Genomic DNA, 15,269 nt, shown 5'->3' on the forward strand with positions numbered 1-15,269 from the left:
TGTTTACTATATTGGACAGTGCAATCGGGGAAATTTGTAGGTTGTTTTGTTTGGTTATTTGTTTGCTTTGATGAATGGAGTGAGGTGACCCATCCTCACAAATCACTAGTTATCCAGTAACGAAAAATGACCACATCTCACAAAAAAAATTCAAAAGATAAATTAATCCCATGACGGATCATTCTGTTCCAATCCCAAACCAGAGAACCAGCCATGGTCATGCACATCGGCAGGCACAACTGCAAAAGTGCGTTACCACAAGTCCACAAGTCAACTGACACCAGAAGCAACTGATTGTATTCTACTCCCTCTATTTTAAATTATAAGACATCCTAAAAATTTTAGAGAGTCAAAGCAATCTCAAGTTTGACCAAAATTATAGAAAAAAATATAAAGGTTTATGATATCAAATTGATGCACTATGAAAATATAACTAATAAAAAATCTAATGGTAATTTATTTATATAATAAATGTTATTATTTTATTATATAAATTTGGTTAAATATAAAAAACTTTGACTCTCCAAGATGGTTGGAATGTCTTATAATTTGGAAGGGAGGGAGTAGTATATTAAGCAAGGACACTATGAGAAATGTTTATACTCATGCAGAGTGTTCATGTTGGGAGACTGGGACTATAAAAATTAAATAGTCCCGTATGGCCGCCTATTACGCCACAGGCGCGCGTGTGCAGAGAAAGCCCGTCGACAGCTGCGGATGCTACTTCCTATCACCACCCATGCTTACGCACTCCCGCGCCGCCCTCGTCCGAGCGGTCGCTGCGTGCGCCGGCTGCCGGGAAGCGCAGGCCCTCCACTCCCTGGCCTGGAAGCTGGGCCTCGCCTCCGACGTGGTGCTGGCCACCGCCTTGCTGATCCGCTACGCGAAGCGGGGTCTCCTGGCCACCGCCCAGAGGCTGTTCGACGAAATGCCGCGCAGGGACGTGGTCGCCTGCAACGCCATTCTCGCCGCGCTCGGCTCCGCCGGCGGGAGGGCCGCCGGCGCCCGTGCACTGTTCGAGCGAATGGCGGACAGGACCCCCGCCACGTGGAACGCCATGGTCACGTGCTACTGCAGGGCCGACGACCTCGGCTCGGCTCGGCTGGTCTTTGAGGCGAGCCTCCGCGCGGGGAGCAGCAGCGTCGTGTCGTGGAACGCGATGATCAACGGGTACTGCAAGGCCGGGCGGATGGACGCCGCGCGGGACCTGTTCGACCTTATGGGCCGCACGTTGCCGGACGTCGTGACGTGGAACACGATAATGGCCGGGTACCTGCACCGAGGGGAACCCGCCACCGTCATTGCCATGTTCCACCGTCTGGTGCACATTCATCAGCAACAGCAGCAGCATGAGGAGGAACACAAGCTGAGGCCCACCACGGTGACCATGGCCACCGTGGTGACGGCGTGCACCCAGGTGGGGGATTCCGCCCTGGGCCGGCAGATCCATCTCCAGATCCGGCAGCAGGGGACACGGGTCGACGCCGTGCTGAGCAACGCCCTCATGGACATGTACTTCAAGTGCGGGAGCGCGGACTGCGCGCTCGACATCTTCCGCACCATGCCTTGCCGCCCCAACCTCTTCTGCTGGAACACGGTGATCGCGGGGCTCGGCATGAACGGCCGCGGCGAGGACGCCGTCACCGCGTTCCGCGACATGGTCGAGGGGGGGCGGAAGCACGAGGTCAAGCCGGACGCGGTGACGTTCGTGGCGCTCCTGTCGGCGTGCAGCCACTCGGGGCTGGTGGCCGCGGGCCGGAAGCTCTTCGCCGACATGCTGCCGGTGCACGGCGTGCCGCCCCAGACGGAGCACTACGGGTGCGTGGTCGACCTCCTGTGCCGCGCGGGCCGCGTCGACGAGGCCGCGCGGCTCGTGCGGGCGATGCCCGGCCGGCCCAACGCCAAGTTGCTCGGAAGCCTCCTCCTGCTCGACGCCCGCGCCCCGGAGCGGCAGGAGGACGGCGTCAGGCTGAGCGAGTGGGCGGCGCGGCGGATCTCGGAGATGGACCTCGGGGACGGCGCCGCGTACGGCCTGTCCAACGTGTACGCGTCCCTGCAGCGGTGGGAACGCGTCGAGGAGCACAGAAAGGGGGTGCGCGCGGCCGCGGGACACGGCAAGGGCACGCGCCGCAAGCAGCCCGGGCGTGCTCGCTATGACCTGGCCAGCTCCTGCGCAAATTGAACAACGCGACGGCTGCAGCAGGGCCAGGGAATGCGAGGTACTCCGTTCGCCGTAGTTCACATCCTCTTCAAGGAATCAAGTTGTACAGGATTCACGATTCAGTCGAGTACCCTCAAAGTCAAAGCTGACTAGGATGCCGGAAACCTGCTCATCGTCTCGACAGATGTCATTGATGATAAATAAATAGAAATATCGAGAATTTACATTGTACTACACTTTTAGCTAACCTAGAGATCGTACTTATGCAAAAATCGATATCAGTGAAGTAATCCTAGAAATCTAGGAATCATGAGGAATTTCTTCCATTTTATTCAAAATCACGAATATAGTGAAGGTAGAGGGGCAGGGGGCCTTTCATAACATTCCTTTGAATGGAATTGTTCGTTAGGTTTGACTTGCTATTAAAAAATCAAAAGAAGTCTCTTGTATGTTATTGTAAGGAGTGGTGTTGCAGGCGGAAAGTTCACAAAATGAAAAACCATCTTTGAAACCATCCAAAGAGCCAAATATGTCTGGTTTTCGACAGTTTGATAGCCTCTATTATCTTGATTTGCAATTGCAAGTTGAAAATTGGACTTTTGTGATTGCTTAAAAGTGTAAATTGGACTTGGCATCATCTCCTTTTGACACCATGGCTTAAAAGTTTAAAAGTTAAAAATTGGATTTTTATGAAACAATCTTCCTCCATCATCTCCTTTGACCCTTTCTTCTGTATTTCATTTTCTTCTCCCGTCTTCCTCCCCTTAATTTCCATTGACACTATGGCTCAAGGGGGCTGGATCTCCCCTGCCCTGCCCTGCACCGCACTCCCCTTGATCCGCCCTGTTCCCACTCGAGGCTAGGATGCATATCGTCGTGCTGTTACTGCACACACACACAGGTGACAGATCCTCCGGAGGACAGCAGGCCTGCCTGGATTGCAGCAAGCACACGGCATAGCTAAATGAGCGTGCATATGTTGACCAGATCAGCGTGTAGAATCGGCTCAATGTGATGGTTTTGGATGGTGTTTGTGCCTTGCCAGTATATCCAAAAACCAAAATGCCGCCACTGGCTGGCCGGATCACACGAGTAAGCCGGGAAAGAGATCCCCTGTCGTGCATTGTAAAGCCGCGTGTTCCCTCCTGCACGTGTGCCACGGTCAGATAGAATAGCAGGCAGCCCGCCGGCCGGCGTGCCTTGCGTATTGCACACTTGATACTCCCAGTCCCCCTATAGGATAATACTAGTAGTTGGAGAAGAAAATGCCGACTCGGATCAAAAGAAGCTAGCATATCTTGACTCAGTTGACTGGCATTTCTGGTTACATCATTGACTGTGTGCATAAACGCCCAAAGGGTCTAGGCAAGGCATAGGCAGGCAGGTGAGCTAGATAATATAGTATCCGTTGGCTCTGTTTGGATCCGGAGAGTTAAAAAATAGCTCTCTAATTTATTCATAGAAGTATTAAACACATATTACTGATAATACTCATTTCATAACCTCTAGATTATTTTGCGAGACGAATTTAATGAACCTAATAAATTCATGATTTGTTACCGTGATGCTACAATAATCATCAACTAATTATGAATTAATATACCTCGTTAGATTCGTCTTGCGAAATAGCCCAAAGATTCTGCAAATAGTTTTGTACAAAGATTTTATTAAATACTTCGAAATAATAAAATTTTCTAGTACTATTTTTTAGCTCTTTGGAACCAAACAAGCCGGTTGTCTCACTTCGTCGCGTTTGGCTGGCTGTGACGTGAACTGTGATGGGTCGTTGGACCACGGCCGGGGAGAGATGGAAGCAACCGTAGTCCGTAGCAACAGAACTAGTGTACCACGGCGTCAGGTTTCAACAGCTCGCTTTCCCTTCTCCCCTTCCCCCTTGCTTTGCCCTTTCCCCTTCTCTCTGCTACAGTCGAGAGCGGCGAAAGGAGATCCCCCTTGGCCCGGTCTCGATCTGTCCACTTCCCCCTCCTCTCCAGTGGCCTCGTCGGCGCCGGAGAGGGCGGGGAAGCCGGATCTGCCCGCGTGCTGTACATTAGCCCTAGCTAGGTTAGTAGATCTAGGTAGTTAGGTGTTAGGTTGTGCCGGTGGTGCGGGCGGCGGCGTCGCTTCTGGCCGTTCGTGGCGGTGGTGACGGCGCCCCTGGTCCCATGGCAGCGTCTTTTGCTCCTGTGCTGCGGTGGATTGGGGGACGAAGCCGAAGGTGATGGGTCCAGGCTTCGGTTTGCGAGGGACTTCTTCGGCTTCTTCTTCCCCAGTTTCGTTGGCGGCACCATAAGCCAGGTTGTCCTCTGTTGCTTCGTCTCCGGTGAGCGATGCCATGGTTGCGGTGAGGGCGGCGTGCCATCCCCGTTCAACGATGGCGGCTTCCCGTCTCTACGGCCGACGACAGCATGAGGTACTTCTTCCAACCTTGCGAAAGGGTGGAAATCCTCTGCATCCCCTGCGGTGCTAGCTTTGTCTGTGTTGCGGCGGTGGGCAGCGATGCTGGACTTCGATGGCCGTCGACGGCAGTGTTGCCGGCGGCGGAAATCTTCTCCCCTTCTTCTCTGTGCGGGCCGACGGCCGATTTCCTTTCAACGTTTATGATACGTGCTGGAGGTGGTGCCAGGCGTTGGCTTATGCGGCAGATCCAAGGTTTGGAGTCGTCCGCAGAGGTGGAGGGTGGAGCTTCTTCGGCTCCGGCGAGGCTCGCCGGTCGTCGGACTCGACGCGGGGGATTGTGTGCTGTAATTTCCAGTACTTCTAGAGTGTTTTCTGTAAAATTCCATAGTTGTACTGTTCCTTATGATTAATATAGTTCCCCTTTCGCAAAAAAAAAAAAAGGTTTCAACAGCTCGCGACGCTACCCAACCCAACGAGTCTGAACTGAGAACTGCGAAGGGCTCGTGCGCTCTCTCTCCCGTTGTCCTGTCTCCTTCCCCACACTGCAAAACCAGGCAGCCGGGGACGGTCGCGCCGTGTGGCTAACCCACATGCTTAGCGTCAGCGGGTACTAGCAGCCTTCCCGACATCCCAGCGGGTACTAGCCAGCACAGCAAAGCAAGCACGCGCCTCGCGATTTCGGCTTTTCAGGGGGGGATATGCTCTGCGCTGGCGCGGTCGCAACCCGCAGCCGGAGCTGAACGCGGTCGCAGCCGCAGCGGCCGATGTGCAAGCCCAGGCCCGGCTCCGGCGCGGCGGCGTCGCGGCCCGCGGCGGCCCCCTCGTCCCGCCGCTCCCCCTCCAACTCGTCCTCCGCCAAGCGCCGCCTCGCCGCGGCCGGCGACTCCTCCGCCACCGCCTTCACGTCCTCCTACTCGGGGGCGGCGCCCTCCGGCGCGGGGACGGGCAGCGGGCCGCGGCGCGGCGCCACCTCGTCGTCCTCGGCCTCGTCCGCGTCCTCCGGCCGGGCCTCCCTCGCCGCGGCGCGCGCCTCGCTCCCGGACCCGCCCGTACTCTACCCGTTCCAGGAGCTCGCCGCCGCCACCAACAGCTTCCTCGCCAAGCGCGCCGGGGGCGGCGCCTACTGGCTCTGCTCCCTCCGCGGCCGCGACGCGGCGCTCGTCCAGCTCCCGCGCCGCCCCGGCGCCGCCGTGGACGCCGCCGCGCTCGCCCGGGTCGGCCGGTACCACCACACCAGCCTGGCGCGGCTGCTGGGCGCGTGCCCCGCGGGCGCGCACCTCTACCTCGCCTACGAGCTCCCGCCGGGCGCCGCCACGCTGGCGGCGTGCCTGCGCGGCCCGCGGAACCCCGGCTTCACCGCGCTCCGCACCTGGGTCTCCCGCGTCCAGGTCGCCGCCGACGTCGCCCAGGGGCTCGAGTACGTCCACCACCACGCGGGCGCCGTCCACGGCCGCGTCTCGCCCTCCGCCGTGGTCGTGTCCGACCCGGGCCTCCGCGCGCGGTTCACCCACTTGGGCGCGGCCGAGTTCGCGGCCCCTGCCGACGCCCGGGAGGCCGGCGAGTCCCCCTACGCGGCGCCGGGCTCGGGCGAGCCGTCGCGGGAGGCGGACGTGTACGCCTTCGGGGTGCTGCTGCTGGAGTTGCTCTCCGGGGAGGAGCCGGCGAGGTACCGCTTCGACAGGGGCAGCAAGGAGTTCCTGCGGGTGTCGGTGCTCGAGACGGCCGCGGCGGCGGTGGCTGGCGGGAGCGTGAGGGGCTGGGTCGACAGGAGGCTGGGGGATTCGTTCCCCGTGGCGGCAGCGGAGAGGCTGGTGGAGGTGGCGCTCCGGTGCGCGTCGGCGGAGAACCGGCCGGACATGACCTGGGTCGCGGGGAAGGTGTCCAAGGTTTACCTCGAGTCCCGGGCGTGGGAGCAGAAGGTCCAAGTGCCCACCGAGTTCTCCGTCTCGGTGGCGCCGCGGTGAACCAAGCCAGCGCGACCACGCGCCGACATCGCCGGCGGCGAACCGATTGCCCTTTTCAGCTGGGGTGCGGCTTTGTGGCTCGACCGTGGGTGGACTCGTGGTAGTGGGGTTGGGGAATGTAGGCAAACCGAAATCCATAGGAAATTTATTGAAGTCCTTCTGAAATTTCAAATCTAAAAAATGATATATATATATATATATATATATATATATATATATATATCCTGATTCTGCTGTAGGCCATTAACATCGGCGCCCATGATTGCTTGCTGAGATTTTGGGCAAGGTTCTTTCCACCTTGTAGGTCAGATGAGAGTCCACGGGGAAAGATTTGTGTGCACGTGCGCCAGCCCTACTCGGCTACTCGTACAGAGGATTGATCGATTGTAAAAGCATGTGCGGTTGCCAGCACATCACGCATCACGGTAGGTTGTTTGTGTCACAGGCCCGCGTCGCCCTTCCGGGCGGCTCGGGCGGAAACTCTAGCCGCCGCCGGCAGTCCCTCTCTTCCTCCTCCTCTCACCCTCGCTGCCACCGTCCGAGCGTGCTGATGGAAGTTCAGGGCACACGAGGAAGGCGGCGGCGGGGCTCGCTCCCTCTCCGGTTGCCCTTCTCCGTCCCATCGTGACCTCTTGTCGGCGGCGGTCGGTCGGCTTCGGGCTGCAGATCCGGCCCCTTTTGGTGTGCCCATGGCCGGCTCTAGTCGCCGAGGGTCCGCTTCTGGGGTCAGCGCGCGGCTTGCGTCGGGGCGGCACGGTCGATGGCCGGCTGTGGCGGGCTCGTGGGTGACGTGGCGCCGCGGCTGGCGGCAGGTGCGTGGGCATTGTCGGCTCTTGGTGGAGTCGTGGCCGGTCCCCGGGTCTGCGGCGGTCTCATTGTCGCCACCCCTTCCCTCTAACGTGCTGGCGGTGGGCGTTTGCGCGTTGGCTGCCTACGGGTCTCGCTAGTTTACGCTCCACCGTAGGACCGTCGATCTCCCAACCATTTTTTCCCTTTTTTAATATTTTTTTGTGGTTTTGTGATAAAAAAGGTTTAGAAAAAAAATTAAAAAACATTTTCGGAAAGATAGAAAAAGTTTCAAGGGGAATTTTAGGAGAGAAAAATTTTAGATAGATAAAAAATTTTAAGAAAAAAATTGAGAGATGGAAAAAATTCTGAAGAGATAGGAAAAAAATTAACGAGAAAAAATTTGTGCAAAAATCAATTGAAAAAAATTACATCAAAAAAAACTGAAGGTAGAAATTTTTTTATTCAGATTATAAAAAATAAAGCAAAAAAGAAAAAGAAAACAACCCGGTGGCGGGCAGCGGCGCCTCCTCCCCACCACTGGCTTGCTACGCCGCCTCCGCTCCTCGCCGCCACCGCCGTCGCCGGCCCGCTGCGCCGGTCGCCCTGGGGCGGAGCTCCCCAACGCCGCCGCCGCGCCACTCGCCCTGGGGCTGCAGCTCCCCAGTGCTGTCGCCGTGCCGCGTGCCCCTGGAGCGGAGCTTCCATCTAGATCTGTCGAGAGGAAAAAAGGAAGCCGGAAAAAAAGGAAGCCGCTGGTCAGGATCCCGCTAGATCTATCGAGAGGAAAGGGTGGGGAGAGGAAGGGGGAACGGGGGGAGGGGGAGGCTGCGGGGATGGTGTGCTCAGCGAGAGGAAAAGGGACGAAATGAGAAGAGGAAGGAGGAACGCAGAAAGGGGTAGACAGGGATGGCGTGCTCAGTCGACCGTAAGTTGCTGAGTCTGCGGTCAACCGTAGACTCAGCATTGCGCCTGCCTCTTCGGGTCATTGCGCCCCCACCTCGGTGGCGGCGACGCCGGAATCATGGCCGGTGGGGTCGGTTTCGGCCAGGGCCGGCTCTCACTGTTTGGGGGCCCGGTGCCGAATAAAAAATCAAGACCCCATCAACATAAAATGCAAAATACTCCCTCCTTCAATTATAATAGCTATATTTCCAAAATTAAAATTGATTTCTATATTAAGTTTTTGCCTCGAAAGTCTGCAAGTAGTCCGTTTGGTATCCCCGCAGTAACTTCAGCGCCAGCATGCATGCCCTAGGAAGGAAAAAACTAGATTTATTGGTTTTTGATATGGACCGCGGCAATTAATAATCATAGGAAATGAGGAGTCTCGTCAAGAAGAAATTGTAGAAATAAGAAGAGGATGGTTAACATGATTAATGAATTGATAAGCATATCTGGTGCCTTTGATCACTATGTCATGTGCAAATATAGCTATCATAACTGAATGGAGGGAGTAATATTGAAAACTCATTGTCATCAGTGAATTGGGCTATGTAGCTGGGTTATGTAGCTGCATGCACTAAGATTTGTTGGCACTTGTAACTTGACAACTCTATTAGCATTGCAATTTGACAACTCTATTAGCATAGCAATTTTTGGAGGCCTCACGTTTTTTGAGGCACGGTGCGGTCACACCGTTGGCGCTGCCTCAGGGCCGGCCTTGGTTTCGGCTTCGTCCCTGCGGCCGGCGGTGGCAGCCTGGTGGGAGGTGGGCTGCTCAGCTGCGGCTTCGAGCCGACAGCCGACTTGGGGCCGGTGGCTAGCAGGGCGTCGGCTCTGGCGATGACCGATCTTTTATGTTGGCGCGCGGATCTTGCTCGGTGAACACAGTGAGAAATCTCAGTCGCGTCATGCCGGCCGGCAATGACACTGCTTGTTGTAGAGTTTTTCTCGCTGGAGGCTTTGTCGATGTGCTAACCTACTTGCAGATCCGTGAATGTCGGGTGATACAGGAAACCGTTTGAGGATATTTTGTCCGATGTAGCGCTGACGTCGACATTGGTGATACCATTTGATGTCAGTCCCTCCTTGAAGGAGATGTTGATATATCCTCCTACCCTTGCGCCAAGTAAAGTTTATGTGAAGAGGGCAAGCTACAGACCATCCAGATATCAAGCTTATAAGAAGGCGAGTGATGTGATGGATTGGTACGCGTGATTATAGTGCAAGATTGAAGCGGGAATGAAGAAGAAGTTTGAAGCTTAGTTTTCTAAGTTTCTTTCTTTGTTTTATTGTTTTTTTATTGTGTTTGTGAAATTTTTCATTTGAGGCTTAGAATCTAATAATTTTTATAATTTTTTTAGCTTACGAATGATCAAGACCGGAACTTTTTTCATAATTGAAAAACGGTAGGTCGTGTTTGCACCCTTTGCACACCAATTGATAAATGTGTGTGAAAGAAAAGAGTCCGGTTCTTTTCACAAAGCAATTGTTCTTTGGAACTTGTTTTTTCCTCTTTTGGGCCCAGAGGCTCGAGCCCGGAGCTGCGTTTCCATTTGTTCTGGATCAGAACAGGAGCCCAGAACGAAGGTTGAGGTTTCGAGCTGGGCTGATTGTGATAGCCCATGATCGCGTCGCATCTTCTCGAAGCGTTTTTTTCTTCTCTTTCTAGTAGTAGCACGTGGCCCGTAGTGGAACCCGATTCCACAGCCAATTCTATATATCTTCCGGAAGATTTTTTCTCTCCATCTTTCACTATTTGAGATTCGTGCAATAATCTATATTCATTGGATCTACCCAGTCCAACCCTAACCCTCCCGTGCACCCGCCGCCACAGGGGACCGCGCCGCTGCCTGCACCCGCCTTCGCGGCCTTCCTGCGCGCCGCCGCCGCCACCTGCAACCGCCCCGCCGCTCCTGCGCGCCGTCGCCGCCTGCAATCGCCGCTGCCGCTCCTGCGCATCGCAAGCTCCAGGTGCCGCTACCGCGCCCCGCCGCCGGCCACCGCCGTCGCCGCTCCTGCGTGCTGCCTGCTCCACGCCGCTGGCCCGCTGCCTTGCCCCGCCGCCGGCCACCACCGCCGGAGAAGAAAGTGGTGGCCCGCTGCCTTGCCCCGCCGCCGGCCACCACCGCCGGAGAAGAAAGTGGTAATGTTGAGTTCCAACATTTTCAAAATACCGTTTCAACATTTTCAAAATACTAATTTAATATTTTTAAAATATTAGTCCAATATTTTTAAAATACTAGTTTAATATTAATTGGGTCTTAATGGGCTTTATAGATGATTTGTTTAATCATCTTTCACAAGATATATAGCAGCCCGCTGTTCCACTGTATGCTCTGACGTCTGCAGGACGTAAACACGTACCGCAGCCGTAAGCAACGGACCGCATTGGCGTCACTGCTTTCGATCGCGCAGATGCGTGCGCTACGCTGCGTGTGCCCGATGCGTCAACGCCCCGTGGGAAAATTTGTTGGCGCCGGAAGTGCAGGGTCGTTATCCCCAGCACCTGCACACCGGTCCGGACTTGGAGAACTCGAGGTTGGTTTTCTTTGTGTTGGGAAAAATAGTTACAGTACAATCTGGGACAACGAAATTCTATTCGTAATTCGAACTTTTACCCTCGCACGCACATACTGACACACACTTGTAACCTCTGCGACCTTCTACTGTACCACACATCTCAGGTTAATCTGGGAACGAGTTTCTAAATACCTGAATAAGTACATACGACACGTTTACTTTGTGTTACCCAGTGTGAGGTTAATCAATGGATGAGCGCGCTCGATTTTTAAGATATGTGGCTAGTTTCTTAATTTGTTTTTTCTTTTTGCAACGTAACAATGAACACAGTTACACATTGCTGAGGGTGCAGATAACTGGAACACTTTCCGGTCTAAAAAAACTAATCCAATAATCTACTGGAAAAAAATTCCTCACATGATATTGGTTGCACCTTAAATCCCTTGTATGCCACTGTGAGTGACGGTGGGGGAACTTGCGTGTCATAGACACAACGATTATATATGAGGGACTACAATGTATTTTGCTCCCTTGACAATCCAAACATTGTAATCCAGCATGCACAGGCGCAAGACATAGGTGATCAGTCAAGAACATCCCTACTTAAGGGTCTAATTTGTCATCTTCTTATTCGTGTAAATTGGCACTTTAACAAAGAGTCGGGCAGTACGACAGTCTGAAAGCTCACGTGCGGCTGGTTTTGCAGACGAGGCGAAACACGGCTGTATACAATGAACCTGCGTGCGTGAGAAAATAGACCATGGCCGATTGGCCGCTTTTGCCGCACACACACGAGTCAAGGCTGGATGACGAGAAGGGTGACGCCGGGCCAGGGATCGGAACAATCTGGACACTTTGACACTTGAGAAAGGAAACGGCCGGCGAAGAAAAAAAAGGGAAGCCAGTGAGCATCACACCTGGAGCACCTACCCCGACACGTATAAATACGGGCTGCCCTGCTGGAGAGAGGCAGAAGCATCATCAAGCAAGAAGCAGAGCTAGCTAGCGAAGCAAGGTGCAAGCAGAGCCCAGAGCAGAGAGAGAGCCAGCGAGCAGCCGCGGCGTTCCCGTGCGAAGAATCTCCGGCACGCCGGCGACGGAGGCCGATCAGGCAGGCAAGATGGGGCACCAAGAAGCCGCCAAGGAGGTGATCCCGCTGATGACGCCGTACAAGATGGGCCAGTTCCATCTCTCCCACCGGGTGGTGCTCGCGCCGCTCACGCGCTGCCGCTCCTACGGCAACGTGCCGCAGCCGCACGCCGCCGTCTACTACTCGCAGCGCGCCACCAGGGGCGGCCTCCTCATCACCGAGGCCACGGGCGTGTCCGCCACCGCGCAGGGGTACCCGGAGACCCCCGGCATCTGGACGCCGGAGCAGGTCGAGGCCTGGAAGCCCATCGTCGACGCCGTCCACCGCAAGGGCGGCATCTTCTTCTGCCAGATCTGGCACGTCGGCAGAGTCTCCACCAACGGTGAGTTTCCAACTACCATCCTATCATTGATCCTATCCTTGCCAGTGATTGCTTGGTCTGTTGCTGATCGGTTACTGATTTTTTCCTTTCGGCTCAATTGGCAGAGCTCCAGCCTGACGGGCAGGCGCCCATCTCGAGCACGGACAAGCAGATTTCCTACGGCAACGTGCCGCAGCCGCACGCCGCCCTGTACTACTCGAAGCCGCGCCGGCTGGGGACCGAGGAGATCCGGGGGGTCGTCGACGACTTCCGGCGCGCCGCGCGGAACGCCATCGAGGCCGGCTTCGACGGCGTGGAGATCCACGGCGCGCACGGGTACCTCCTCGAGCAGTTCATGAAGGACAGTGCCAACGACCGCGCCGACGAGTACGGCGGGAGCCTCGAGAACCGGTGCCGCTTCGCCGTGGAGGTCATCGACGCCGTCGTCGGCGAGGTGGGCGCGCACCGCGTCGGCATCAGGCTGTCGCCCTCCGCGGACTACATGGACTGCGTGGATTCCGACCCGGTGGCGCTGGGGCACTACATGGTTCAGCAGCTCAACAGGCACGAGGGCTTCCTCTACTGCCACATGGTAGAGCCTCGGATGGCCATCGTCGACGGCCGCAGGCAGATCCCTCACAGGCTCTTGCCGTTCCGGAAGGCGTTCAATGGCACGTTCATAGCAGCCGGCGGGTATGATCGGGAGGAAGGCAACAAGGTTGTGGAGGAAGGCTACACCGATCTCGTTGCTTACGGGAGGCTCTTCTTGGCTAACCCGGACCTTCCCAGGAGGTTCGAGCTGAATGCGCCATTGAACAAATATGACCGCTCCACCTTCTATACGCAAGACCCAGTTATTGGCTACACGGATTACCCTTTTCTTGATGAAGATCACAACAGCAGCAAGTTAAGTACTCAGAAGCTTAACATGTAGTAGTTCATGGAGCGATCAAAACTGATAAGGTGCATGATTCATGCAACATGATTTCATCAATGGTCTCCATCATTCTTCATTGATTTTTGTGGGCATGTGTTAGGGACAGTACATCTATCATCTGTGTTTGTTTCATTCTGTACTTGTGTGAGATGAATCTCCTCAAATTATTAAGAAAATTTCAATCCATGCACAATCACGTTGGTCATCAATTTGAGCAGGATTCTGAATGGCTAGATAATTAAATTCAGTAGGGGCCTTGCCGCTTCCGAAAAATTAAACGTGAGCAGGATAGTAAAATGCATGCAACACGAGTTCTTCATTATTTTTCTTCAATCTTCATGGATTTTGTGGCAGAGGTGATACATATATGTAATAAGTTGTTGTTTCATCTATACTCTATAGTGGTTTCGTTTTAGTTTATCCATTCACATAGTACTACGTTTTGGTCATCCATTGAATATACTCATTTTTGCGGGTATCAATGAAAGGTGAACAGAATATTAATTTGGCCAACAACAACAACAACACAGCTTTTTGTCGCAAGCGAGTTGTGGTAGGTTAGAGATGAAACCTAAAAGACACAAAGGTCACGGTTCAGGCACGTTAATAGCTAGTCTTGAAGCGCTCCTATCCAAAACTACCTCTTTAGAGATATTCCAATCCTTAAAGTCTCTCTTAACCGACTTGTCCCAACTTAGTTTAGGTCTACCTCTACCCCTTTACATTATCGACACGTTTTAGAACCCCACTACGCACCGGCGCCTCAGGAGGCCTCCGTTGGACATGTCCAAACCATCTCAACTAAGTTTCTCCGCAATTGGTGCCACCCCGACCCTATCATGAATAACTTTGTTCCGGACTCTATCCATTCTTGTGTGCCCGCATAACCACCGCAACATCCGCATCTCTGCTACGCTCCGTTGCTGGACATATCGCCTTTTTGTATGCCAACATTCAGCACCGTATAACATCGCCGGGCGAATCATTGTCTTATAGAATTTACCTTTTAGCTTTTGTGGCACCCTCCTGTCACAGAGGATGCTAGAAACTTGATGCCATTTCAACCAGCCAGCTGAAATTCTATACCTAACATCTTCATCAATGTCGCCATCCTTTTATAGCATCGATCCTAAATACCCAAAAGTATCATTCTGGGCCACCACTTGCCCATCGAGACTAACGTCTCCACCCTCATGCCTAGTCGCGCTGAAATCGCACATCATGTACTCGGTCTTGGTCCTACTAAGTCTGAACCCTTTCGACTCTAACGTGCGTCTCCACAGCTCTAACTTCCTATTAACCATTGCCCTACTCTTGTCAACTAGCACCACATCATCAGCAAAGAATACACCAAGGGATATCACCTTGTATGTCCCCTTGTGACCTCATCCATCACCAAAGCAAATAAATAAAGGCTCAATGTTGACCCCCTGATGTAGGCCTATATTAATAGAAAAGTGTGGTGTCACCATCATATGTCCGGACAAACTTCATCACATCCTTGTACATATCCTTGATGAGAGTAATGTATTTAGTTGGGACTTTGTGCTTTTCCAAGGCCCACCACATGACATTTCTCGGTATTTTGTCATACGCCTTCTCGAGGTCAATAAAGACCATGTGCAAGTCCTTCTTCTGCTCCTTATATCTCTCCATCAATTATCGTATTAAGAAAATTGCCTCCATGGTCGACCCTCCAGGCATGAACCCAAATTGATTTTGGGTCACACTTGTCACTCTTCTTAGGCCGTGCTCGATTACCCTCTCCCAGAGTTTCATCGTATGGCTCATCAGCTTAATCCCACGGTAGTCAGTACAACTTTGAACATCTCCCTTTTTTTGAAGATCAGAACTAATATACTTCTCCTCCATTCATCAGCCATCTTGTTTGACCGAAAAATGAGGTTAAAAAGCTTAGTTGACCATACTAGTTTGGCCAGTGAAAAAAATGGTGGATGGAACAGATATTTATTTTGAATCTTTGACTTGAGTACAATTTGGATAAACTTGTGAAATTCAGTTGTTGGTAAATGGCCTTAAAATTTGACTTGAATAATCTAAGAGCTGGGTTCTAATTTTATACAATTTTAAGCTAAGAATATATA

At 53.5% G+C, this 15,269-nt stretch overlaps 3 protein-coding genes across 3 annotated transcripts; all 3 read left to right on the top strand.

Moving 5' to 3' along the window:
- The first annotated feature begins 636 nt into the window (after positions 1–636).
- Positions 637–2,392, top strand: LOC120703172 (pentatricopeptide repeat-containing protein At3g29230-like). Its single transcript, XM_039987184.1, has one exon. The coding sequence runs from the start codon at positions 659–661 to the stop codon at positions 2,180–2,182; it is 1,524 nt and encodes a 507-aa protein (XP_039843118.1). The 5' UTR covers positions 637–658; the 3' UTR covers positions 2,183–2,392.
- A 2,738-nt stretch (positions 2,393–5,130) lies between these two features.
- LOC120703173 (chitin elicitor receptor kinase 1-like) lies at positions 5,131–6,699 on the top strand. Its single transcript, XM_039987185.1, has one exon. The coding sequence runs from the start codon at positions 5,326–5,328 to the stop codon at positions 6,523–6,525; it is 1,200 nt and encodes a 399-aa protein (XP_039843119.1). The 5' UTR covers positions 5,131–5,325; the 3' UTR covers positions 6,526–6,699.
- Positions 6,700–11,736: 5,037 nt separating this feature from the next.
- Positions 11,737–13,350, top strand: LOC120703174 (12-oxophytodienoate reductase 1-like). Its single transcript, XM_039987186.1, has 2 exons — positions 11,737–12,248; positions 12,353–13,350. The coding sequence occupies exons 1-2, from the start codon at positions 11,897–11,899 to the stop codon at positions 13,159–13,161; spliced, it is 1,161 nt and encodes a 386-aa protein (XP_039843120.1). The 5' UTR covers positions 11,737–11,896; the 3' UTR covers positions 13,162–13,350.
- The last annotated feature ends 1,919 nt before the right edge of the window (positions 13,351–15,269 follow it).

This window comes from Panicum virgatum, chromosome 4K (assembly GCF_016808335.1).
Source record: "Panicum virgatum strain AP13 chromosome 4K, P.virgatum_v5, whole genome shotgun sequence".
Classification (NCBI taxonomy): Eukaryota; Viridiplantae; Streptophyta; class Magnoliopsida; order Poales; family Poaceae; genus Panicum; species Panicum virgatum.